This window comes from Rhinolophus sinicus, chromosome 3 (genome assembly GCF_057876585.1).
Source record: "Rhinolophus sinicus isolate RSI-liver-muscle chromosome 3, RSI-T2T, whole genome shotgun sequence".
NCBI lineage: Eukaryota > Metazoa > Chordata > Mammalia > Chiroptera > Rhinolophidae > Rhinolophus > Rhinolophus sinicus.
Window position 1 is genome coordinate 201,929,004 of NC_142503.1, and position 24,991 is coordinate 201,953,994.

Here is a 24,991-nt window from a genome sequence, read left to right on the forward strand (position 1 = left end):
CAGGTGACCTGAAACCTGGAACTGTCAGGGCCACTGGCCAGGCCCCAGAGCAGATGGCACCACGATGTGACAGCTTTCCCAAGGTCATAGGTCGAGAGACTTGCCTTTCACATCTTCCTTAAAATAATTTTCAAGTACACACTGTGAAAATGTAGGAAGCAGTTCTCTTATGAATTAACATTCCCACACTTACTAGTCATTGGCTGTAAGGCTGCCTGAGGAGTGCTTGTCTCTTTCTATCCACCTTCATCTCTGCGTTTCCACTATGACTCCTTTTCAACCTGTGTCCTGCTCTTATTAACTGTCTCTTTTCCAATAGGTTCTCCAGACACCAAACGCCCTCTTATGCCAGTTTACCAAACCCTGGTGACATTAACTAACCAATGTGATTGCTAGTTATGTCGGCACATCAATAGTGCAAAAGCACCAGGCTTTGTTCCTGCCGATGTGAATACCTGGTGGACTGGGGACACGTGGTGACAGACAGGGTGTGGTGTCCATGACAACACAGACATCACTGGGCCTCTTCTGCTGCTGTATCACTCAGGCCCAGGAAATTCTACACAAGCTCAGGGACTGTACTTACCGAGAGGGGGACACAGGAGAAAACCATTCCCTGAGCACTGGAAGCAGATATGACACTGGATGTTCCTGGTGACAGATCAGGATAACATTGCAATCAAACTCTGTGGTCTGAGACCCCAGGTGGGACGTTCAATCCTCCCAAGGAGACTAAGTGACTGTAGCACTACCTTCTGGTTCCAGGTGCCTGCAAGGTCACCAGGTGTTTGGTGGCTCACCCCGTCCCCCATGTGACTCGGTTATGGCAGCTGTTCCCAATCAGGTAGTTGCCCGATACCATGTACTGAGTGTGTGTGTGTGTGTGTGTGTGTGTGCACCAAACCTGTGCACCTGCTCGACCAGGTGGCAGGACCCAGCCTTACAGCTGCCACAGGCCGACGACAGGCCATTTCACACCCGTTCTGCTCTCACACACTGACACAGCACGTGGAGGCTGGAGACACTGACATGACTCATGAAATACTTCAGATCCTGACAACTACAGATTCCGCTGTGACCCTGTCTGTGAGCCAAGGTCATTTATTTTGTGTGTATGATTAAAGTATTAAAGGGATCCCACCAAAACACTCAGGACGACGTGGACTCGGGTATCTGGCTCCTTCTGTCCCTCCACACGCCACCCTGAAAGCAGCCACATTACACATTTAGGCCCCTGTGTTCATATGTTGTGCCCCACACACCTGCCAGGTGACAATGGTAGGATGTCCACCTGTGTATCCCAAGTCCAGGTTCTTTTCAGCGCTGAGGGTCTGATTCCCACAGTTTGGAGACTATGAATTGGAAGAAATGACCTTAATTCTCTCCAAGGCAATGAAACAAGAGCTCCCCACCACTGTGCAAACTGCAGGACGTGAACCCTGAGTCTCTGTGGTGCCTCAGGTACACTGACCACCCAGGAGGAGGAGCCTGTGTTGTCACTGATGAAATTGCTGCTTTTCTGTGCAGTGAATGGGACACACGGAATCTCACTCAATCTGTTAAAAGGACCGTTCACACTTTCCATCAGATCAATGATGCAGAGGTGTCATTGGACTGGACTGTCCCCAGGGACGGGGACTGGTCTGATGGGTTTGTGGAAAGAGCTGCAAAGTGTCCTTTCCTGTTTGTCCATCCTGTTCTGTCTCCTTCTCTCCTTTGCAGATGTCTTAGCACTCAGCTTCCCTCCCGTTCTCTCTCTCCACAGCCAGCAGTGCAGCTCTCACTACACGAGACTTCCTGGGACGTTCAGAGGATAAAACTGTTGGGGCCCAGGGCAGGCTCCCCAGGACATCCCACAATGGGGTATTACTATTTAGAATGAGTTACTGAAAAGCAGGCAGAGTAAGAAGAACAAGGAGACCGTCAAAGTGTCCTCAAGTGAAGGAAATTAATCTCCCCTGTGTAAGGGGCTGTCCCTGCTCCAAGGTGGGCTGCTAAGGTATCAAGATCTTTATCCTAAGAAATAGAAGAAATTCTGAAAATGTGATACATTAAAATCTTCAGATGCAGAGACTGTCGGGACCTCTTGTATGGACACTGATGCCCACACACTGTCCTGGGGACAACAAGGTTGGGGGAGATTCTGCTCCAGGGACAAAAACCACACAGGGATGGATGGGACGTGTGGGGACCTGCCATGAGCCCCAAATACAAGGGATGCAGCTCTGATGGTGGAACGAGCCCTGCAGCCTCTGGGAGACACATGGCCCTGGGGACACTGTGATTTAGACCCAGTTTAGCTCTTTTCCTGAACAGTAAGAGGGTAAGTCTGCCTTTCACCCGTGTTGTCATGTTTTGGGACAGTTTCCAGAGACACCAACGAGCAGGTCGTACACGTCCACACACGACTGTGGATGCCTGTGTTCTCATGACTATTAGGGGCGGGGACATATGTCAGGGCTTCTGTGTTCTCTGTCCTCCATTCTGCTTCCTGCTGTGACCCTTAGACTGTAATGCAGTTTATCTTCTCTGACCACAGAGAGGGACGTCATGTTCCAATCCACCATCAGGGTCATATTTACACAATGAAAATAAGAAAACACTACAGAAAGTTTAGTTATTTTTTATCCTCCTGGGAGTTGGTTTGCTAGCATAGAACTTAAAATCTTTCATAGATAATTAACGAAAGCAGTTCCTTCATCTCTATATCCATAACCCTAAGTCAAAGAAAGGCTGTGCCCAGCTGCCTCTGTCGTCTCCTCAGCCCCGCACAGCTGCCCTCTCCCTCAGGGTTTCTGACACTCTCAGGATGAGGTCATCTCACTGTGTCCCTTGCACAGTAATACACGGCCGTGTCCTCAGGTCTCAGACTGCTCAGCTCCATGTAGGCTGTGCTGGTGGACGTGTCTGCGGTGATGGTGACTCTGCCCTGGAACTTCTGTGCGTACCTTGTTTCACTATCTGAAGGGTCTATTTGTCCCATCCACTCAAGCCCTTGTCCTGGGGCCTGTCGCACCCAGCTCATCCAGTAGCTGGTGAAGGTGTATCCGGAAGCCTTGCAAGACACCTTCACGGAGGCCCAAGGCTTCCTTACCTCAGCCCCAGGCTGCACCAGCTGGACCTCGGAGTGGACACCTGTGCAGAGGAGACAGGAGTGGGTGGATCCCCTGTGATTGGCCCAGGTCCCCTCATCAGCCAGGGACTGGGGAGCCCCTTACCTGTCGTCACTGCCACCAGGAAGAGGACTGTCCATCTCCAGTCCATGGTGAGGGCTGTGCTGTCAGGACGTCTGTAGGGGAGCGTGTGGTTGTGGGGCGATGCTCTCAGGGCACAGCCATGTCCGTACTTAGCCCCGCCCACCGCATCTCATTTGCATATTCATGAGCAGAGGGTTTCATACCTGAAGACTTGGCCCACGTGAGAGAAGCTCAATGACACAGGACCATGTTCAGTGGGTGACTGAGGGTCCAAGTCCTAATCCCTGATAGAGGATATGTGTCCCCTGCCAGATCCATGAATCTGTGCAGACAGAGCTCCTCCCACTGAGGAACAAGCCCCCCCATGACGTGGTCCTCACTGAGACTCCACCTTTGAATGACACAGAGACAACCTGAGCCTGTTCTGGGCTTTGATCTGAATGTCTCATCCTGTGGTCATGTCTGTCTTCAAATTTTGAAAATTTCAAACTGGCAAATTCATCCTTTTCATCCAGGTTGTTTTTTTTGTTTTTTTTTTCTAATTCTCATTGGGGTGACAACTATTAGGTTTTATTAAGACATACTGTATTCTTAGAAACTTCAATTTCAGTTAGATTTTACTGCTCATTGTCTTTGGTACATTCTCCTGATAGAATAGGATATTTACAGACACTTCAGCAGTCTTTGCCCAAATCTCGCTTTAGAGGTTTCTAGAAAGAGGAAGGAAGCCCCAGGCCCTCAGAGGAAGCCCCTTCCTTTCCCTTCAACACCTGCTCCTGGGTTCCAGCCCCTGCTGGGCGGGTCCTGAGCGCCTCCTGCAGGACAATCTGTGTCCTGCAGGGGAGGGTCCCATCTGGCCTCAAAGGGCATGACCTCTAGCGTCTCTAGTTCCGTGTTACATGTCTGTGACCTGACCTCACAATGCTCCCTCAGGGACACTTAAGGTTTTAACATCATGGATGAAATAATGAATGGATATAACTAAACCCCAACGACTCTGCAGGGAGACGTTAAGCCAGTGTTTTATAAAAGACCCAGGGAGCCCCTTCCCTGTGGCCGCCAGATGCACTGACACTGTCCAGAGTCCAGAAGGTCTTGGGAACTTTGAGGGGGGAGGGAGGCTCTTATCTCCTTAACATTCCTCTTCTTGAAGGTGACATCTGGAAATTCCTGGATTGTCATACAGCCCACTCACCTCTGCTGGTCAATAAAATAGACACACACAGAGGGAATGATTTCAGGAGGAATGGACCACAAAGTGTCCTCGTCCCCTGTACTTAATACATGGGTGTGGGGGCAGAGCCCAGAGAGCAGTTTCCAGGCTCTCGGCCTCACATGGAAAGGTGCTGGCTCGGGTAGTAGATGCCTGTCAGCTGTGGCTAGATGGCCGTCAGCTGTGGCCCTTGAGCCATTGGCCACTAATATAACTGCCACGGCTGCATTAGGGAGGGAAGTCAAGGAGAGAGTCGGTCGGTTGGCAGAAAGCGGACAGCAGGTCACACATCGTGTGAACCCAGCCTCCAGTGAGACTATGGCAGTATGATGCCCCTACCTGAGGCTCCGTTCGTGTTCCTTTTTGGCCTAACCGTTATCCTCCGGTCTTATATCAGGAGGGGGAGCAGAGACCCCGCAGGCCTCCCCGCATGACAAAGGAGCGGAGACCCCACAGGACACCCCGCATGACAATGGACCGTCCCCCACTCTGATCCTAGGCCTCGGGTGTGACTTCTCTTGTAAATAAAACCCCAAGAAATGTGACACACGCACAGACTTGGGGAGAACCTACACCATGGCTCTGCTTTTCCTCATAGCCCATGGGCCCTGTGCAGAGGACCCATGAGATGGGCCAATCTTGTCCCACAGACTGTTAGAATCAAGGCCCAATCACACTATTGCCCACTCCCGGCACCTGCAGTGGGCGTCCCTTGGAGAACCCACATCTGCGGGAGGGGAGGCACCTGAGAATTTGGAGGAGGAGGAGGCAGCACTGTTGTCAGCTGACTCAGGTGAGGCTGCTTGCGTGTGTGTGATGTTATGTATCCTTAGGATTAAACACCTGTGAGGTGGTCCCCTGGGTCTGCCTGTGACCTCCTCAAGGGCTCTCCCGTGGTCACCTCACTTCCCTGTGACCTCTCCCTTCCCGCCTACAGCACCCACAGTCTCTTCCTGACTCTGTTACCCTGGTAACTGTACCCCCTCCCTAGGTCTGTCACAGGTAAGAATTCCCACCCACCACTCAGAATACGGTTCTGTAAAACTCCTCCCCCTGGAGGGTCTGCCTGAGGGAAGTTCTGGGTGGATTTCTTAGCTTAGTCCTCCCGTCCCCCTGTCAGCGTCATGAGGGACACACATGCATCCTCCCTGGAGAACCTGGATGTGTCTGGAGGGAAAGCCCCCAGAAGGGTGGGGTGTGGCCCCGGGACCCCTCCCCCACAGGAGCCCACCCGTGTGCTCCATCCACTCAGAATACTCCCCTGGAAGTGCTCCTACCAGCTTGAGCCTCTAGCAGCTTCTGCTCCAGGTGAGCAGAGTCACCTGGACTCTGGATGTGTGTGTTTCCAGTGATCACAGTGGAGGCTGTTCTTGCAATTTTAGTTCTGTGATGGGTTCAGGAGACATAACTGATCTTCATTGTTTCTAGAATCTCTTCTAAGAATGGGAGTGTTTATTTCCAAGATCTTTAATGTTAGTGCAGAAAGCAGATGGACTTCACAGGTCATCTCTGACCTGTTACTAGAGGTGGGAGTCCCACCTCACTAAGTGTAAGAGGTACCTGGACAGATATAAGTGAACATGGCGTCACCGAAAGTCTTAGCAATTTCAAGTCCCTCTCCAGAAGCTGGAACACGAAAGGTACAACAGGCCAGGAACCTGTTAAGCCTCAGGTGATGTCACACTTGGAAGGGCATCCGTGCCCCTGGCTGGACCCAGGAGGTGCCCCTGCAGCCTCACACTAGGGACTTGAGCTCCCACTCCTTAAACACAAGCCAAGCAGTGAGAACAGTTTCCCAGGTGGGTGCAGAGCAGGTGGGGACATGGAGGTGCCCTTGGCTTCCAGGATGCACAGGACACAGGGCCCCAAATCCCATCTGAGAGGCTCTGATCCAAGTGTGAGGACGTCTCATTAGCTCTGCCTTTGAAACCTGTGGTCGTGTAGGGTGATCAGGAATGTGACGTATTTCCCTCTGGTCATGAAACCTGCTGCACAGATATGCTAACCCATATGTGACAACCTTTTGTGTGTATGTGTGTGTATGACAGTAATAAACTTCTATAAACAGAGTCATTATTAAGTGTCTCTTAGGGGTCCATGGACCTGGTCCTCGATGGCCACATAACATGGAGAAAATCAAGTGAGGCACCAGCTGCTTCACCCATGGACATGCCAGGCTCTCCTCTCCTCACTGTCTTTCCACCTGAGGACACCAGGCTCTGCGTCAGGTTGGGGACTTGGCCTGGGAACCAGCATTCCTGAAAACTGCTGCGTGAGGAGGAATGTGTATGTTTTCAGGTTTTGTCAGAAAACAATGTAGGCGTCCTAAATTCCAATTCAGACTAATTTTTTTTGGCATTTGTTAACCCTTCTTAATGTAAACGATTAAACACTTAGAATTTATACTTCTTACTACTATTATTACTGTTATTTTGCCTTGGGATTTAGAAGACAACCAAGAGAGGGCGCTACATACTGAGAGTCTCCTGCACAGTGTCAGTTGTGTGCGATTCCTGTTCACACTACAGACCCAATTTCAGAGATGAAGCAAACAACACATAGACGTACATATTTGTGTGTGAAATATGTAAATGTCTACTGTGTTCAAAGTATTAACACACCTGCCATTGTTTAGAATAGATGCAGGGCAGGGACTCCAGGGGCTAGATGTTGTTATTTAAAGTAAGGAGACTCCACGTGGTGACAGGACTACCTCCCCCTGTCCCCTACCTGCCTGTTTCACCCGCCCACAGGCTCCTTCCTGAACTCAAATGTCACAAGTGTCCCCGTGTTCTGAGCAGAGCCTCGTGCATCCTGAGCGCCCCTTGGTGTCCTGAGCGCCCCCTGGTGTCCTCACCGCCCCTTGCAGACCAGCCCTTCTGTCCCCTGCAGGGAGGTTTGTGTCTGGGCTCACACTGACTTCCCCTCACTGTGTCCCTCGCACAGTAATACACGGCCGTGTCATCAGCTCTCAGGCTGGTCATTTGCAGATACAGCGTGTTCTTGGCGTTGTCTCTGGAGATGGTGAATCGGCCCTTTACGGAGGCGGCGTAGTATTTATTACTTCCATCAACAATAATAGCTGAGACCTACTCCAGCCCCTTCCCTGGAGCCTGGCGGACCCAGTTCATGCCATAGTTACTGAAGGTGAATCCAGAGGCCGCACAGGAGAGGCGCAGAGACCCCCCAGGCTGCACCAAGCCTCCCCCAGACTCCACCAGCTGCACCTCACACTGGACACCTGCAAACACAGAGACGTCCTGGTCAGAAACTGTCACACATCCACTGTTTCTCTCACTCACATTCTCTCACATACTCAGACTCTCCTGTTCTCCACAAATTACCTCTTAAAACAGCAACAAGGAAAACCCAGCTGAGCCCAAACTCCATGGTGTGTCGTCTGTGCTCAGTCCTGATCACGGAATGGGGACACCTGGGGATGCCGGGGCTGGGGCTCCTGTCCCACAGCTGCAGGGTCAGGGCTGGGCTGGTTTTCATCAGCAGAGGGGCCCCTATTTGCATGTCCTCCTTCCATGTAGGGAGCTCCGGGGTTGGACACCTACACAAGGCAGGGCCTCATGCAGGCGTGAGAGTCCTGGGGCACTTTCTGGCAATTAGAACATTTGGGAAAATATGATTTATTATTTTAGAGGCTGATGTAAACACTGAGGACCCCTCATCTTATTCCATTTTTACTTGTGCACACAAGTCATGTGATGCAGGTATCAGTTTTATGTCTATTTCACAGGTGACCAAGTTCAAACAGACCCACAGAGTTGTAACCTCTCTGCTCAGAGTGATCGCCTTTGTCTGTCCTTGTGCGCCTCCCCTTTGGACCACACAGCTCCCCAGATCCACCTCCAGGACTGAAGGAGGTCTGCAGACCCCCTTCCTATAACGAGAACATGTGGCATTTGCTGCCCTGCAGTGTTTACTGAGAACATGTAGAGAGATCCAGGGTCACACATGTTTATGTCCAGGAGTCTGTACCTTGTGTGGTGTCATATCCGTGTTTCTGGCTTTGTCTCTCTTTTGAAATAAGCATTTGAATGTAACCAACATGATATGGTATAGCTGTCAGTTACAGTCCATGTTGGTGTAATAAACCACACACACTGAACAGTTACCCTGGATAAATCCTGGTGTGTGTTCACCTGCCCAACATCACCACCATCACCACCATCACCACCATCACCAGCATCACCACCATCACCACCTTCAACAACATCACCACTATCACCACCATCACCACCATCACCAGCATCACCACCATCAACACCATCACCAGCAGCACCACCATCACCACCTTCAACAACATCACCACTATCACCACCATCACCACCATCACCAGCATCACCACCATCAACACCATCACCACCATCACCAGCATCACCACCATCAACACCATCACCATCATCAACACCATCAACACCATCACCACCATCACCACCATGACCACCAGCATCACCACCATCACCACCATCACCACCATCACCACCATGACCACCAGCATCACCACCATCACCAGCAGCACCACCATCACCACCTTCAACAACATCACCACTATCACCACCATCACCACCATCAAATGGTGACCAGTCCTCACCGTGGTGCTTTTCTGTGTTCCTGCCATTCATCTCCCACTCTTGCCAGCCTCGCACCCTGCCCCCAGGGGCTCCTGTCATCTTCGTGTTTCCTCACAGTAGGTCTCATCTTTCATGTTCATACAAATGGAATCACACAGCGTGTACTTATAACTTTTATCTTCTCAGTGTCACAATTGGAAATGCAATGTGTGGTGTGAATGAGGCTCATAGGGGTTTAGTGCTGACTCTTCTTCCAAGAAGTGGATACACTCACTGTGTTTCTGTTCTTCTGGTGACAGGTGTTTGGAGTGGCCCCATTCCTGCCTATGACACAGAAAGCCACTACTCGTCTTTGACATGCAGAGAGCTGAGGACATGTGCTTCTCATTCTTAGAACATACACAGTGACAATAAGAAGACAGGTGGACTATGTGCAAATCAATAATTTCCTTCAACATATCTGATACGTGATGTCACAGAAAGCTACATTCTGAGGTCCTGATGTCAGGAGCCTGCAGTAAGAAAACGACCAAGAATCATCCTGGCAGTGTGAGCAGTTTCCAGGTGGCACAGACCTGCAGAGAACAAGGGATTGATGACAAATACATAAACATTTCAAAATGCCACTGTGCTAAGATCAGAGTGTGAATCTGTCAGGCTGCACAGACTGAGGGGACCTGACCCGCCTGCTGGCCTGTCTAGGACTGGGGAGGATCCACACCAGCTCCCACCCCCAGACTCTGATTGTGGAGACCATCCCTTCACAGCAGCCTGGCTGTTTTGCCCCGGTCTGGGAGTGACCCACACCTCAGGGCTTGTGGAAAATGAGAGAGTCTCCAGCCTGCACGGACTGGAGCTCTCACCTGGAAAGAGCAAGAATGAGAAAGAATGTCCAGCCAGATGGTGACAGAATTTCTCTTCCCTCAGAGACTCTGTGACAAGGGCACCGTGTTCTCACCGTGGTCTTGATCTGAATGTCCCCAGTGACCACTGATGCTGAGTGCCTTCTCCTAGCCCCTTTCCCACCTCTGTGTCCTCTGAGCTGAAAGGTCTGTACAAACCTACGCCTGCTATATAAACAGTTGTTTCTTTTTGTTCTGTTGAGTTTTGAGGGTTCTTATTATATTCTGGACACAGCCACTGGGTGGGTACATGATGTGCTATTATTTTATCCTTGTCTGTGGCGTGTCTTTCATTCTCTGGATAGTCATGTAGGCACAAAAAAGTTTTTAAATGTGATGTAGTCTAACATATTTTTTTTCTTGATAGCATCATGCTCTTTCAAACACAATATAATTTCATAATTATTAGTTGCCTGTAAATAATTTCATGATTTGAAATTTATCTAAAAATTTTTTTCTGATGTCTTAAAGTGTTGACATAGTCACTCTTTCATATATGTTACCACTATTTCTTTAGTGATTTATAGACTCTGGTGATTCTTTTTCATGGTATGCTCTTGATAAAATGCTGACAATTCAGATTACATGCTGAAACTTGAACTTGAGATGTCATGAGAGATGCATTGCTGTATCTTTGCTGCCAGATTGCTCGTCAGATGTAATACATGTGCTTCTGGAGTCAAACTTAGGCAGTTTCGTTTCCAGGTTTAACGTATCATTATCGTTGCCTGTCATGGCTCCCTGGGCACAAAATCACATCCTGGAGCAAGGTTTATGCATCACACCTCCCATGTGAAACCGCTGACCATCATCTGTGCACGGCCACTGTCAGACACCCCATGAAGAGAGCACATCTGTGTTGTCATTTCATACAGTATTTATTCGTGCAGTTTGGACCACTTTTTCTTCTTCATGGCAAGGAAGCTGGGATATGGAACTCTGGAATTTGTCCGGCTTTCTTATCAGCTAATGCTACTTCAACGTGAAATCCAGCATTTTAATCAAAGTTGACTTGGGTTTGTTTGTATTCTGTCACTTACAGGGACAGCAGCCCATGAAACAGCCGCATCCTGTGGGTGATCTTGTGTCCACGTACCTGACCTTGTCAGGTTGCTGACGAAACAGAATTCAGCCTCTCACCTGCATGCAGCACTCACAGGGCCATCGGTCTTCTAAGGAGAGAAGAGATGGGAAGACGGGGCTCTGAGGCTGTGGGTGGGGAGGAACCCCAGAGCCTGGCAGGAAATGCCATGTGCCCACACGTTCCTGTGCTGCAGACATGAGGGCCCAGCTGAGGCCCAGCCTGGGTTCTTGTACAGGAGCGCCCTGGGCTGTGTCTCTGTGCCTCCGTGCACAGAAATACGTGGCTGTGTCTGCAGGGTCCATGCTGGTCATTGTTAGGACCACCTGGTTTCTGGAAGTGTCCTTCGAGATCGAGAGCCGGCTTTTCAGAGATGGGCTGTAATACTTACCATCATTCCACCAAATGTTTGCAAGCCACTCCAGGGCCTTCCCGGGGGGCTGACGGACCCAGCTGACACCCATATTAGTAGTGCTCAGTGAGAACCCCGAGAAGGAGCAGGTCAGCGTAAGGGTCTGGGAGGGTCTCACCAGCCCAGGACCCGACTCCTGCAGGGTGACCTGGGACAGAACCCCTGTGGAGAAAGCATGAGAAAGGTGAAGCTACTTCTGGACGACAACTGGAGTCCCTCCATCCCTGAGGCCCTGACCAGAGCACTCACAGGAAGGGACGGTCAGCAGCAGGAGAGTGGAGCAGAGCGTGTCCATGGTGGGGCACAGTCACTGCCCCAGGCCAGGGCTTGGCTTTTCAATCCACGGAGGGGGATGGGGAGATTTGCATGCTGTCACATGGTGCTGACCCCTATGGGGGATGCAGGTCTGTGCAGTAGGGGAGCGAGTCTGTGCTGCAGGAGAAGCGAGCCCTGGGGGTGTTCTCCACGTCTGCTCTCCATGGGGACCCAACTCAGGACTGGGTGTCAGGAGACAAGCCCTCAGAAGTGCCCAGTGTGGGGATGGAGTCTGGGCTGTGACACCCCTCTTCCCACAGACAGTGTCCTCTGTGTGGATGCCCCTCCAGGGACCCTCGCCCTGGGGGTCCTGTCCTAGAGCAGGGGGAGTGGAGAACTGGCCGGACGGTGCTCCTCCTGCCTCCAGGGCTGAGGTGTGAGCCTGGGCAGAGCAGGAGGCTGAGCCCGCTGTCGTGTCTGAGTGTCCCTGTGGTTAGGAGACGGAGGGTCAGTGGACACATCACTCACACTTACTGTGTGAACAAGTGCAGCTCATGGGCGTATTCCCACTGCGTGTGCATCCCCACAGGGTGGTCCCTACATGGACGTCGTCAGGGGGCACAGTCACCTCTTTGGGCTCAGTGTCCTCACGTCGGCCTCCCCTCTTCTCACCCGTGACCCAGGACATTCTAGGGCATCCAGTGCTCTGTGTGCCCCTCCACGCTGGCCGTTCTGAGCTCCATGATTTTCCATAACTGTGGTCACTTCCTGTCCTGTAGTGTTGCTGTGAACCCACAGTTCCATTGTGATTAAACACATGTGGTTTGTGTGGGGTCTATTGCTTCAGGTTTCGGGGCCAAGAGCATGAAACATGGCTGAGTGACAAGCTGTTAGAACACTGCACAGGCACAGTGCCCTCAGCGTCAGGAAGAGCCTGGAGGAAGCCTGCAAAGGGCTGAAAGTGTCAGTCAAGGTCACACCTGGTAAGCCCTGGACTTACATCACTGCCTCTCACAGAATGACCCGGCGACAACTAAGCCCCATATATACTCGGGTCAATCCATGTTTCAGAATCCTGGAAAGAGTATTTGGGCCTACATTTGGTTACACACTCAATTTATGATGAAGAAGGAATTGCTTTGAATAAATTGCTTTCTTTGAAGTGAGGTAAGTGCATGTAACAAGGAGAGTTTCTCAAATAAAACTGTTTGTTATCAAAAGATGGACTGGTGACAGATACAAACGAAATAGTATTACCCTGCAATTTGGCCCCTCCCACACATGAATGGACTCACACACATAGGGACAGACACATGTACAAACTGTTCTCTCAGATCTGCATTAAATTACTGCAGTGTCCAGTGAATGCAGCAAACTCATATAAAATGTGAAGCAAATCCACACACACATTAAACTCTCTGCTAAGGGAAACTCCATTTAATTAATGGGGTAAAATGTATTCCACGTATCAGACCATGTCCTGTGTCACAATGCTAGTTGTACGTCTTCCTTTCCAATTTGGAGCCTTCACTTAATTTTTTGGTGAAATTTCCTTGGGTCTGAACTTCACCCCTGTGATGGATGGGGGTGGTGAGTGTGGGCATGTTTGTCTTCCTCCTCGTCTTCTAGGGAAACCTTTTGTTCTTTCCCTGTGGAGAATGAAGTTGTGTATACACTTCATATAGGGCCTTTATTATATGTAACACTTTCCTTCTATTCACAGTGTGTTGCCTGATTTTTACAAATCAGAAACCATGTTGAATTTTGTCGTATTATTTTCCTGCATTGACTGATCACCTGATGAAAAAAGAGCAGTGTCAGCAAGAAATGGTGCTGGGTCAGTGGAAATCCTCCTGCAAAGCAATATAACTGAACCCTGTCATGTACAATATACAAAAATCAACTGAAAATGGTTTAAACATCCAAATATAAGATGTAAAAGTATAAAACCCCTAGAGAAAACATAAAGGAAAGCTTCATGACAATGGATTTGGTAATAGTTTATTCAATATGATAGCAAAATACAATCTCTAAGCACAAAAGTAGACAAATCAAGATAGATGAAACTCAAAATCGTATGTGCATTAGAAACACACAATGGACGTCATGAAAAGGAACTTACTGAATGGTAGAAAACAATTACAAATTATGTATCTGACAGTGTGATAATGTCTAGATTGTAAAAGAACCTCTGAAACTGTACCCCAGAGAACAAAACAGCACAATCAGAAAAAGTAAAAACTCTGTATTAACAACAACAAAAAGGACTCCTTGCACAAACCTCGTTTTAGATTTTTTTATAAAAAGGAAGGAAGCCCTGGGCCCTCACAGGAAACCCCTTCCTCTCTCCCTCCCCACCTGCTCCTCAGGCTGCAGCCCCTGCTGGTGGGTCCTGAGCGCCCCCTGCAGCCCAGGCCATGCCCTGCAGGGGAGGGTCCTGTCAGGGCTCACAGGGCATGACCTCTAGCGTCTCCAGTCCAGTGGTAAATGTCTGTGCCTGACTTCACAATGCTGCCTCAGGGACACCATAAACCACACTGACTACAGGTGGTCCCCTTGCAAGGGCTTTATGAAACCACCAGGGAGCCCCTTCCCTGGGGCTGCCAGATGCACTGACACAGTCGTGAGTCCACAAGCTCAGGGGGCTTTAGGGGCCTCTAATCTCTCATAGGTTCCTCTGTTTGAAGGACACATCTGATTATATCTGCGATGCAGACTCATGGTGCTGAAAGCCCACTCCACATCTGGGCTTCAGAAGGATACACACACACACACACACACACACACGCGGAATTTCGTGCTAAATTAATCCAAGTTTCCCTTTCATCTCTGTACCTACCACAAGGGCTGTCTCCCCACACTAACACTCGGCCTGGGTGTGTGACCTGCCTTGACAAACAGAACAAAAGCAAACATGGCTGATACTGAGGGAACATGGATTGATCCCATTGAAATAGTGTTCAGGGAACCAGGGTCTGCTGGCTCCTGTCACCCTTCCATTCCTGGATCAAGTGAACCTGATAGGAGCTTAATGAACAATTGGATGCAGTGAAGGGCTAAGTGCACAGCTACCTACTGTGTGTGAGGTGTGTCGCCAGCAGGTAAGAGGTGTGACCTTCCCTGACTGACATGCCTTGCTGTCCCTTTGTACCAGGGGACCAGGTGTCCATCAGGTCTTTAGAAGAAAACACACGATCACCTTCCTGGGGAGGACCTTCGAGGGGCTGCTGACCACCTGCACTGCCGTCAAGGAACAGGGAAGGCCTCCTGCATCCATGCAGCCCACTCTAAATAGACCCAGGTCTTCACCCCCAGACCACTGGAGCCTGTCCCTGCAGATGACCTGAAACCTGGCACTGCCAGGGCCACTGGCCAGGCCCCAGAGCAGATGACACCACGATGTGACAGCTTTCCCAAGGTCACAGGTCAGGAGACTTGGCTTTCACTTCTTCCTTAAAATAACTTTCAAGTACACACTGTGAAAATGTAGGAAACTGTTCCCTTATGAGTTAACATTCCTGCCCTTATTAGTCATTGGCTGTAAGGCTGCCTGGGGAGTGCGTGTCTCTTTCTATACACCTTCATCTCTGTGTGTTTCCACTATGACTCCTTTTCAACCTGTGTCCTGCTCTTATTCACTGTCTTTTTCAACAGGTTGTGCAGACACCAAATGCCCTCTTATGCCAGTTTTCCAAACCCTGGTGACATTAACTAACCAATGTGATTGCTGGTTATGTCGGCACATCAATAGTGCAAAAGCACCAGGTTTGCTCCTGCCGATGTGAACACCTGGTGGACCGGGGACATGCTGGTGACAGACAGGGTGTGGTGTCCATGACAACACAGACATCACTTGGCCTCTTCTGCTGTGAGTCACTCAGGCCCAGGGAATTCTACACAAGCTCAGGGACTGTACTTACCCAGAGGGGGACACAGGAGAAAAACGTTCCCTGAGCATTGGAAGCAGATATGACACTGGACGTTCCTGGTGACATATCAGGACAACATTACAATCAAACTCTGTGGTCTGAGTCCACAGGTGGGACGTTCAAACCTCCCAAGGATACTAAGTGACTGTAGCACAACCTCTGGGCACAGGTACCTGCCAGGTCACCAGGTGTTTGGTGGCTCACCCCGACCCCCATGTGACTCGGTTATTGCAGCTGCTCCCACTTAGGTAGCTGCCCGATACCATAGACTGAGTGTGTGTCTGTGTGTGTGTGTGTGTGTGTGTGTGTGTGTGTGTGCACCAAACCTGTGCACTGGCTCGGCCAGGTGGCAGGACCCTGCCTTATAGCTGCCACAGGCCGACGACAGGCCGTCTACAGCAGCCGTTTCACACCCGTTCTGCTCTCACACACTGACACAGCACGTGGAGGCTGGAGACACTGACATGACTCATGAAATACTTCAGATCCTGAGAAATACAGATTCTACCGCGACCCTGCCTATGAGTCAAGGTCCTTTATTTTGTGTGTATGATTAAAGTATTAAAGGGACCCCACCGAAACTGTCAGGACAACGTGGACTCGGGTATCTGGCTCCTTCTGTCCCTCCACATGCCACCCTGAAAGCAGCCACATTACACATTTAGGCCCCTGTGTTCATATGTTGTGCCCCACACACCTGCCAGGTGAGAATGGTAAGATGTCCACCTGCATATCCCAAGTCCAAATTCTTTTCGGCGCTGAGGGTCTGATTCCCACTCTTTGAAGACTATGAATTGGAAGAAGTGACCTTAAGTCTCTCCAGGGCAATGGGACGAGAGCGCCCCACTGCTGTGCAAACTGCAGGACGTGAACCCCTGAGTCTCTGTGGTGCCTCAGGTACACTGACCACCCAGGAGGAGGAGCCTGTATGGTCACTGATGAAAATGCTGCTTTTATGTAAAGTGAATGGGACACATGGAATCTCACTCAATCTGTTAAAAGGACCGTTCACACTTTCCATCAGATCAATGACGCAGAGGTGTCACTGGACTGGCCTGTCCCCAGGGACGGGGACTGGTCTGATGGGTTTGTGGAAAGAGCTGCAAAGTGTCCTTTCCTGTTTGTCCATCCTGTTCTGTCTCCTTCTCTCCTTTGCAGATGTCTTAGCACTCAGCTTCCCACCCGTTCTCTCTCTCCACAGGCAGGAGTCCAGCTCTCACTACACGAGACTTCCTGGGACGTTCAGAGGATAAAACTGTTGGGGTCCAGAGCAGGCTCCCCAGGACATCCCACAATGGGGTATAACTATTTAGAATGAGTTACTGAAAAGCAGGCAGAGTAAGAAGAACAAGGAGACCGTCGAAGTGTCCTCAAGTGAAGGAAATTAATCTCCCCTGTGTAAGGGGCTGTCCCTGCTCCAAGGTGGGCTGCTAAGGTATCAAGATCTTTATCCCAAGAAATAGAAGAAATTTTGAAAATGTGATACATTAAAAATCTTCAGATGGAGAGACCGACTGGACCTCTTGTATGGACACTGATGCCCACACACCATCCTTGGAACAGCAACGTGGGGGGAGATTCTGCTCCAGGGATAAAAGCCACACAGGGATGGATGGGACGTGTAGGGACCTGCCATGAGCCCCAAATGCAAGGGATGCAGCTCTGATGGTGGAAGGAGCCCCTGCAGCCTCTTGGAGATGCACGGCCCTGGGGACCCTGTGATTTAGACCCAGTTCAGCTCTTTTCCTGAACAGTAAGAGGGTAAGTCTGCCTTTCACCCGTGTTGTCATGTTTTGGGACAGTTTCCAGAGACACCAACATGCAGGTCCTACACATCCACACATGACTGTGGATGCCTGTGTTCTCATGACTATTAGGGGTGGGGACATACGTCAGGGCTTCTGTGTTCTCTGTGCTCCATTCTGCTTCCAGCTGTGACCCTTAGACTGTAATGCAGTTTATCTTCTCTGACCACAGAGAGGGAGCCGCCTGTAACAGCCCAAAGGAGAAGATTCTGGCTTCTTTTGAGGACCCAGTTCAGGGACATCGTGTTTCAAGCCACAATGATGGTCACACTTACACAGTGAAAATTAGAAAACACTACAGAAAGTTTAATTATTTTTTCTCTTCCTGGGAGTTGGATTGCCAACACAGAACTGAAAATATTCCAAAAATAATTAACGAAAGCAGTTCCTTCATCTCTATGTCCATAACCCCAAGTCAAAAAGAGGCTGTACCCAGCTGCCTCTGTCGTCTCCTCAGCCCCGCACAGCTGCCCTCTCCCTCAGGGTTTCTGACACTCTCAGGATGTGGGTCATCTCACTGTGTCCCTCGCACAGTAATACACGGCCGTGTCCTCAGGTCTCAGACTGCTCAGCTCCATGTAGGCTGTGCTGGTGGATGTGTCCCTGGTCACAGTAACTCTGCCCTGGAACTTCTGTGCGTAGCTTGTGCCACCACTGTTAGTGTTGATCACTCCCATCCACTCAAGCCCTTGTCCCGGGGCCTGTCGCACCCAGTGCATAGCATAGCTGGTGAAGGTGTATCCGGAAGCCTTGCAGGACACCTTCACTGAGGCCCCAGGCTTCCTCACCTCAGCCCCAGGCTGCACCAGCTGGACCTCGGAGTGGACACCTGTGCAGAGGAGACAGGAGTGGGTGGATCCCCTGTGACTGGCCCAGGTCCCTCATCAGCCAGAGACTGGGGAGCCCCTTACCTGTAGCCACTGCCACCATGAAGAGGACTGTCCATCTCCAGTCCATGGTGAGCGCTGTGCTGTCAGGACGTCTGTAGGGGAGCGTGTGGCTGTGGGGCGATGCTCTCAGGGCACAGACATGTCCATATTTAACCCCGCCCACCTGGGCTCATTTGCATATTCATGAGCAGAGGGTTTCATAGCTGAAGACTTGGCCCACGTGAGAGAAGCTCAATGACACAGGACCATGTTCAGCGGGCGTCTGAGGGTCCAAGTCCTAATCCCTGATGGAGGATATGTGTCCCCTGCGAGGTCCCTGAAATGTGCAGACAGAGCTCCTCCCACTGAGGAACAAGCCCCCCAGGACATGGTCCTCACTGAGAATCCCCCTTTGAATGACACGGAGACCACCTGAGCCTGTTCTGGGCTTTCATCTGAATGTCTCAATCTGGAATTTAGTGTGTGTCTCCAATTTTTAAAATTTCAAGTTAGTGAAGCCAACTTTGTCATTCATGTTGTTGGTGTAAGATGTCTTGAAGTCATGGAAACCTCATTTTAAGTTTGATTTTATTGCCCATTGTGTTCGGTAAATTCTCCTAGTAGAATAGGATTTTTAGACACTTCAGCGGTCCTTGCCGAAATGTTGTTTTACATGTTTTTATAAAGAGGAAGGAAGCCCCAGGCCCTCACAGGAAGCCCCTCTCTCGCTCCCTCCCCACCTGCTCCTGGGGCTGCAGCCCCTGTTGATGGGTCCTGAGCGCCCCCTGCAGCCCAGCCTGTGCCCTGCAGGGGAGGGTCCTGTCAGAGCTCACAGGGCATGACCTCTAGCGTCTCTGGTCCAGTGTTAAATGTCTGTGCCCTGACCTCACAATGCTGCCTCAGGGACACCATAAGCTTTGACCTCAGCTCCAGAATAGTGAATTGTCCTCACTAAACCCCAATGACACTGCAGGGAGACCTTGAACAAAGATTTCATAAAACCACCAGAGAGACCGTTTCCCTGGGGCTGCCAGATGCACTGACACAGTCCTGAGTCCAGAAGCTCAGGGGGCTGTGGGGGCCTCTTACTTCCTTTGAATTCCTCTGGCTGAAGGTGACATCTGAGATTCCCCACGTTGTCTCACAGACCAAATTACCTCTGCTCGTGAATAAATTAGACACACACAGAGTGGATGATTTTAGCAGTAATGAACCCCAAATTGTCCTTGTCCCCTGTACCTAGTACATGGGCCATCCCCCACTCTGACCCTAGGCATCGTGTGTGACTTCTCTTGTCAATAGAACCCCAGGAAATGTGTCAAACCCACAGACTTGGGAAGAACCTACACCCTGGCTCTGCTATTCCTCAGACAATAGAATACGTGCAGAGGACCCATGAGATGGGCCAATCTTGTCCCTCAGATCGTCAGAAATGAGGGCCAGTCACACTATTGTCCATTCACGGCACCTGCAGTGGGCGTCCCTTGGAGAACCCACATCTGCGGGAGGGGAGGCACCAGAGAATTTGGAGGAGGAGGAGGCAGCACCGTTGTCAGCTGACTCAGGTGAGGCTACTCGTGTGTGTGTGACGTTATGTGTCCTTATGATTAAACACCTGTGAGGTGCTCCCCTGGGTCTGCCTGTGACCTCCTCAAGGGCTCTCCCGTGGTCAGCTCACTTCCCTGTGACCCCTCCCTTCCCGCCTGCAGCACCCACAGTCTCTTCCTGACTCTGTTACCCTGGTAGCCCTGCTCCCTCCCTAGGTCTGTCATAGGTAAGAATTCCCACCCACCACTCAGAATAGGGTTCTGGAAAAGTCCTTCCTCTGGAGGGTCTGCCTGAGGTAAGTTCTGGGTGGATTTCTCAGTGCTTAGTCCTCCCCTCCCCCTGTCAGTGACATGAGGGACCCACATGCATCCTCCCTGGAGAACCTGGATGTGTCTGTAGGGAAAGCCCCCGAAGTGTGGGGTGTGGCCCCAGGACCCCTCCCCCACAGGAGCCCACCCGTGTGCTCCATCCACTCAGAATACTCCCCTGGAAGTGCTCCTACCAGCTGGAGCCTCCAGCAGCTTCTGCTCCAGGTGAGCAGAGTCACCTGGACTCTGGATGTGCCTGTGTTTCCAGTTATCACAGTGGAGGCTGTTCTTGCAATTTTAGTTCTGTGATGGGTTCAGGAGACATAACTGATCTTCATTTCTCCAGGTTCTCTTCTAAGCATGGCAGTGATGATTTCCAAGGTCTTTAATGTTGGTGCAGAAAGCAGATGGACCTTCACAGGTCATCTCTGACCTTTTGCTAGAGGTGGGAACCTCACCTCACTAAGTGTAACAGGCACCAGGACAGAGAGAACTGAACATGGTGTCACCGAAAGTCTTAGCAATTCAGGTCCCTCCCCGGAAGCTGGAACATGGAAAGTACAACAGGCCAGGAACCTGTTAAGCCTCAGGTGATGTCACACTTGGAAGGGCATCCGGGCCCCTGGCTGGACCCAGGAGGTGCCCCTGCAGCCTCACACTAGGGACAGGAGCTCCCACTCCTTAATCACAAGTCAAGCAGTGAGAACGCTGTTTCCCAGGTGGGTGCAGAGCAGGTGGGGACATGGAGGTGCCCTTGGCATCTAATAATTTCTGGAGACGAGGCCCTAAATCCCGCCTGAGAGGCTCCGATCTAAGTGTGAGGACGTCTTGTTAGCTCTGCCTTCTGAAACCTGTGGGTGTGTCAGGATGATCAGGAATGTGATGTATTTCCCTCTGGTCCTAAAACCTGCTTCACTGATATTTACAACTGGGCACTTCCTATGCAGTGAATTCTCTCCCCCCACCAGTCACATGTTGAAGCCCTGAGACCCAGTGGCCTGTACTGGGAGAAGGGCTTGTAGGAAGTCCTTATGGTTAAGTGAGATCATAAGGTTGGGGTCCTCATCCAGTAGAATTGGTGGCCTTATATGAGGGAGAGACACAGGGATGTCACTCTCTCTCCACCACATGAGATTACAGTGAGAAGTCAGCTGTCTGCCCATCAGGACGAGTTCCCACTGGTAATCGATTCATCTGGCAACTTGACCTTGGTCTTCCAGGCCCTCAGAATGTGAGAAAGCAGATTTCTGTTGTTTAAGCCACGTGGTCATTGGTTTACTTACATAGACCATCATGAACACAGTGGTGGTTGAAATGTGGTCCTGAGAAGCCATCCTGCTGAGGCTCAGAGGGAAATGAGGAGCAGGTCATGGGTCCCTGAGGAATGTGATCCTTGTTATAAGGTGTCGAAGAGCTTGGCTGAGCTGGTTTCCTGTGTTATGTGGAAGGTAGACCTTGTGAGCAATGGGACTGGGTGTTCAGCTGAGGAGATTTCTAAGCAAGTGTAGGAGGGGCTTGGCTCCTCTTACTGCTTCTACTAAAAGGTGAGGGGAGACAGACGGATTGAAGATGGCAATGTTAAGCAAATGCTAATAAGAACGGGAGGTTTGAAAAAGTGTCAGCCTCTCCATATTGCCAACATTGAGAAAGCTTGCTGTGAAGAGACCACAGAAGGTTTGGCTGAAAAACCCTTTGATAAATAAAATGATAGGCATGCTTCACTGATTTAATCAGGCATCTCAGTGTAAGCCAGGAGTAGAGATGGGGTTATACCAGCAGATACACTGTCATTTAATAACACACAGGGAGAGAGGTGTGGATTCTGCAGAACAGGAGCGTAAGTCAAATTGGCAGTGAAGATGCAATATGATTTAGGTAAAGGAAGAATGACCTTGAATGAAATTTAGAGGTCACCAGGGCTGACTCCTTAGTTTCAAAGACTTAAACGATCCCCTCGATTTCAAAAGGTGACACAACCTGGAACCACATCCTTTGGGTTGGACCCCTCCTGGCAGAGTCTGGTACTTGTGACCCCTGCGATAACAGCCATGATGAGACCTCCTTAGTGGGTCCAGAAAGTGAGACACCACGTGAGTGGGGTCGGGACTTGGGACTGCCACCCCGTTGGGTACAGAATGAGGGACATCAGCCAAAGAGGACTGTTTTCCAACCTTAATATCACATGGGATTTGCCCGGCAGGTTGTGGACCAGGTTGGGGCCATCACTCCTTCCTTCTCTCCTGTTCATCACTTTCAGAACGGGAACGTCTCCCCTATGCCTGACCCACCATCACATTTTGGAATCATGTCACTTGTCTGGATTCATAGGTTCACAGCTGGAGAGGAATTTTGCCTCAGGATGAATCACAGGTCACGTCACCAGGATCTGATGACACTATACTTAGGTGAGACTTTGGACCTTAGCCTTAGAGCTGGTGCTGAAATGAGTAAGAGTGTTTGGATTGTTGGGGCAGTTAATGTCTTTTTCATGTGGGGAAGGCATATATTTTGGCGATCATACATTCTGGTATATAATTTGTAGGATATTATGGGTTGAATTGGCTCCTGATAAATTTATATGTTGGAGTCTTAATGCTCAATGGTGGGGTGTAAAATAGGGCTTTGAGTCGGCAAATAAGGTTACACGATGTCAGAATGTGGTGGTAGAACTCCAATAGGATTGGAGCATTTTACAAAGAGGAAGAGAGAGATCTCCCTCCATCATTTAAGGCATGTAAGGACTCAGTGAGAACATGGTCAGGTGCGAGCCAGGTCAGACCTTTCACCAGGATCTAAATCAGCTGGGACCTTGATTTTGAACTTTCCAGCCTCCACAGCTGTCATAATCAATTACTGTTGTTTAAGCCACGTGGCCTCTGGTATCTTTTGTTTTAATTTTTTAAGTCACAGCTTTAATTGTTTACCTACATGTACTTGATTTTGTATTATAGAGGAATGTCAGCAGTTTTTAAACATATTGTACAAGAAATTTTACATAACAAATAATTGCAAAACACAGAACAGATACAAGGTACAAGAAATTTTATGTACTGGCAACAAATTTACGATATTTATGCATCACAGAAGGCCAAGATCTCTTCATCGTTGCAAGTTCGTTGTAAGTTCAGCAACATTGACTATCCTATTCCAGAGTGTTATTTTCCATAAGAATAGCTTTATGGATTTCTAGTGTTACACCATTAATTCACAAGCATAAACAAAAGAATCAAAGACATTCATACAGATACGGAGTTAGTCCTTCCCGTGTATAATGCTCATCCTTGTTTTTCCCTCACACATTTGGGCAAAAAGGTGCACATTGTACATGGCAAACTGTGGTTTATGTTCTCAGGGTCTGTGGGAAAACAACATTGGAGATTTACATTCCAATTCAGATTAATTTTATATGCCAAAAGTTAACTCTTCCTAATATTATACAAATAAACATGTGGTATTTATTATTATGCTACATTATTATTATTATTATTATTATTATTATTATTATTTCAGCTGAAGATTCCTATGGCTGCCAAGACAGGGACCTGCATTCTGAGAATTTACTTCACTGTCAGCTGTGACTCCTACTCGCAATACTGACGCAATTTAAGAGATGAAGCAAAATATATATATATGTGTGTGCCACGTGTAAATATCTATTGTTTTGAATAGTTAATACACTTTCGAATAGATGCAGTGGTGAGGTCTCTAGTGGTACATATTTTTAATTAAATTAAGGTGGCTACATGGTGACAGGACACTCTCTCCCTTTGTCCCTCCTACCCTGTGACACCTGCCCTCAGGCTCCTTCCTGATCTCAAATGTCACAAGTGCCCCAGGTGGTCTGAGCACAGCCTCATGGACCCTGAGCGCCCCCTGGTGTCCTGAGCCTCCCCTGCAGCCCAGCCCCCTGTCCCCTGCGGGGACGTTTGTGTCTGGGCTCACACTGACTTCCCCTCACTGTGTTCCTCGCACAGTAATACACGGCCGTGTCCTCGGAAGTCACAGAGCTCAGCTGCAGGGAGAACTGGTTCCTTGATGTGTCAGCAGTGATGGAGATTCGGCCCTGGAATGCTGGGTTGTAGCTTGTGCTCCCTGTCCAGAGCCCCATCCACTCCAACCCTTTACCAGGGCGCTGGCGGATCCAACTCCAATAGTAACTGCTGGTGACAGAGCCCCCCGAAACAGTGCAAGTGAGGGACAGGGTCTGCGAGGGCTTCACCAGTCCTGGGCCCGACTCCTGCAGCTGCAGCTGGGACAGGACACCTGGGGACAAGGAGAATCAGTCTGTCACTCACGTGCAGTCACATCCATCCCACAGACCCGTGTCTGACACCTGAGACCCTCACCTTGGGGGGCTGTCACCAGGCACAGGAGAAGACCCAGCAGTGTCATCTTCTTCTAGACCACAGCTCTGCCTTCCCCAGAGACCTCAGCCTGTGTGAGGAGAGAGCTGGGAGCTCACAGCCCAAGGGGGGTTTTACCCTGGAGCCTGAGGAGAAATTTGCATGTGGGGCAGCCTGTTCCTATAAGTGGGGAGGGACTGAGTCAGGCTCCCCTGGTCCTTATGGGGCCCAGTAGGGTCTCTCTCTTGAATTCCTACAGCCTCTGAGTCTGGGATGAAAGAGCACTTGGTCTGTAAGATACACAGCAAAAGGTCAAGACATACTGTACTTTTGTGAGTGGATCACCAGTTTTGAAAACTTATGGGTATTTGTAATGCCTATTAAAGTTATCAGCATTCTGTGCAGACACATTATTACAACCAACACATTAAATATATTCACAGTTTCCAAACGTTTCTAGATAAAAATTCAACTACAATAAAATTTCGTGTCAGCTTTATTGTAAATATATCAGAAACACAAACAGTCCTTCCCACGCCTACT

At 49.8% G+C, this 24,991-nt stretch overlaps 1 pseudogene and 1 gene segment (V, D, J or C); both read right to left on the minus strand.

Moving 5' to 3' along the window:
- Positions 1-2,815: 2,815 nt before the first annotated feature.
- LOC148758720 (immunoglobulin heavy variable 1-46 pseudogene) lies at positions 2,816-3,264 on the minus strand (annotated as a pseudogene).
- A 14,541-nt stretch (positions 3,265-17,805) lies between these two features.
- On the minus strand, positions 17,806-18,337 carry LOC141570800 (immunoglobulin heavy variable 1-3-like). The segment is given in 2 exon segments: positions 17,806-18,209; positions 18,292-18,337. Coding segments are annotated over 2 exon segments (366 nt in total).
- Positions 18,338-24,991: the final 6,654 nt, after the last annotated feature.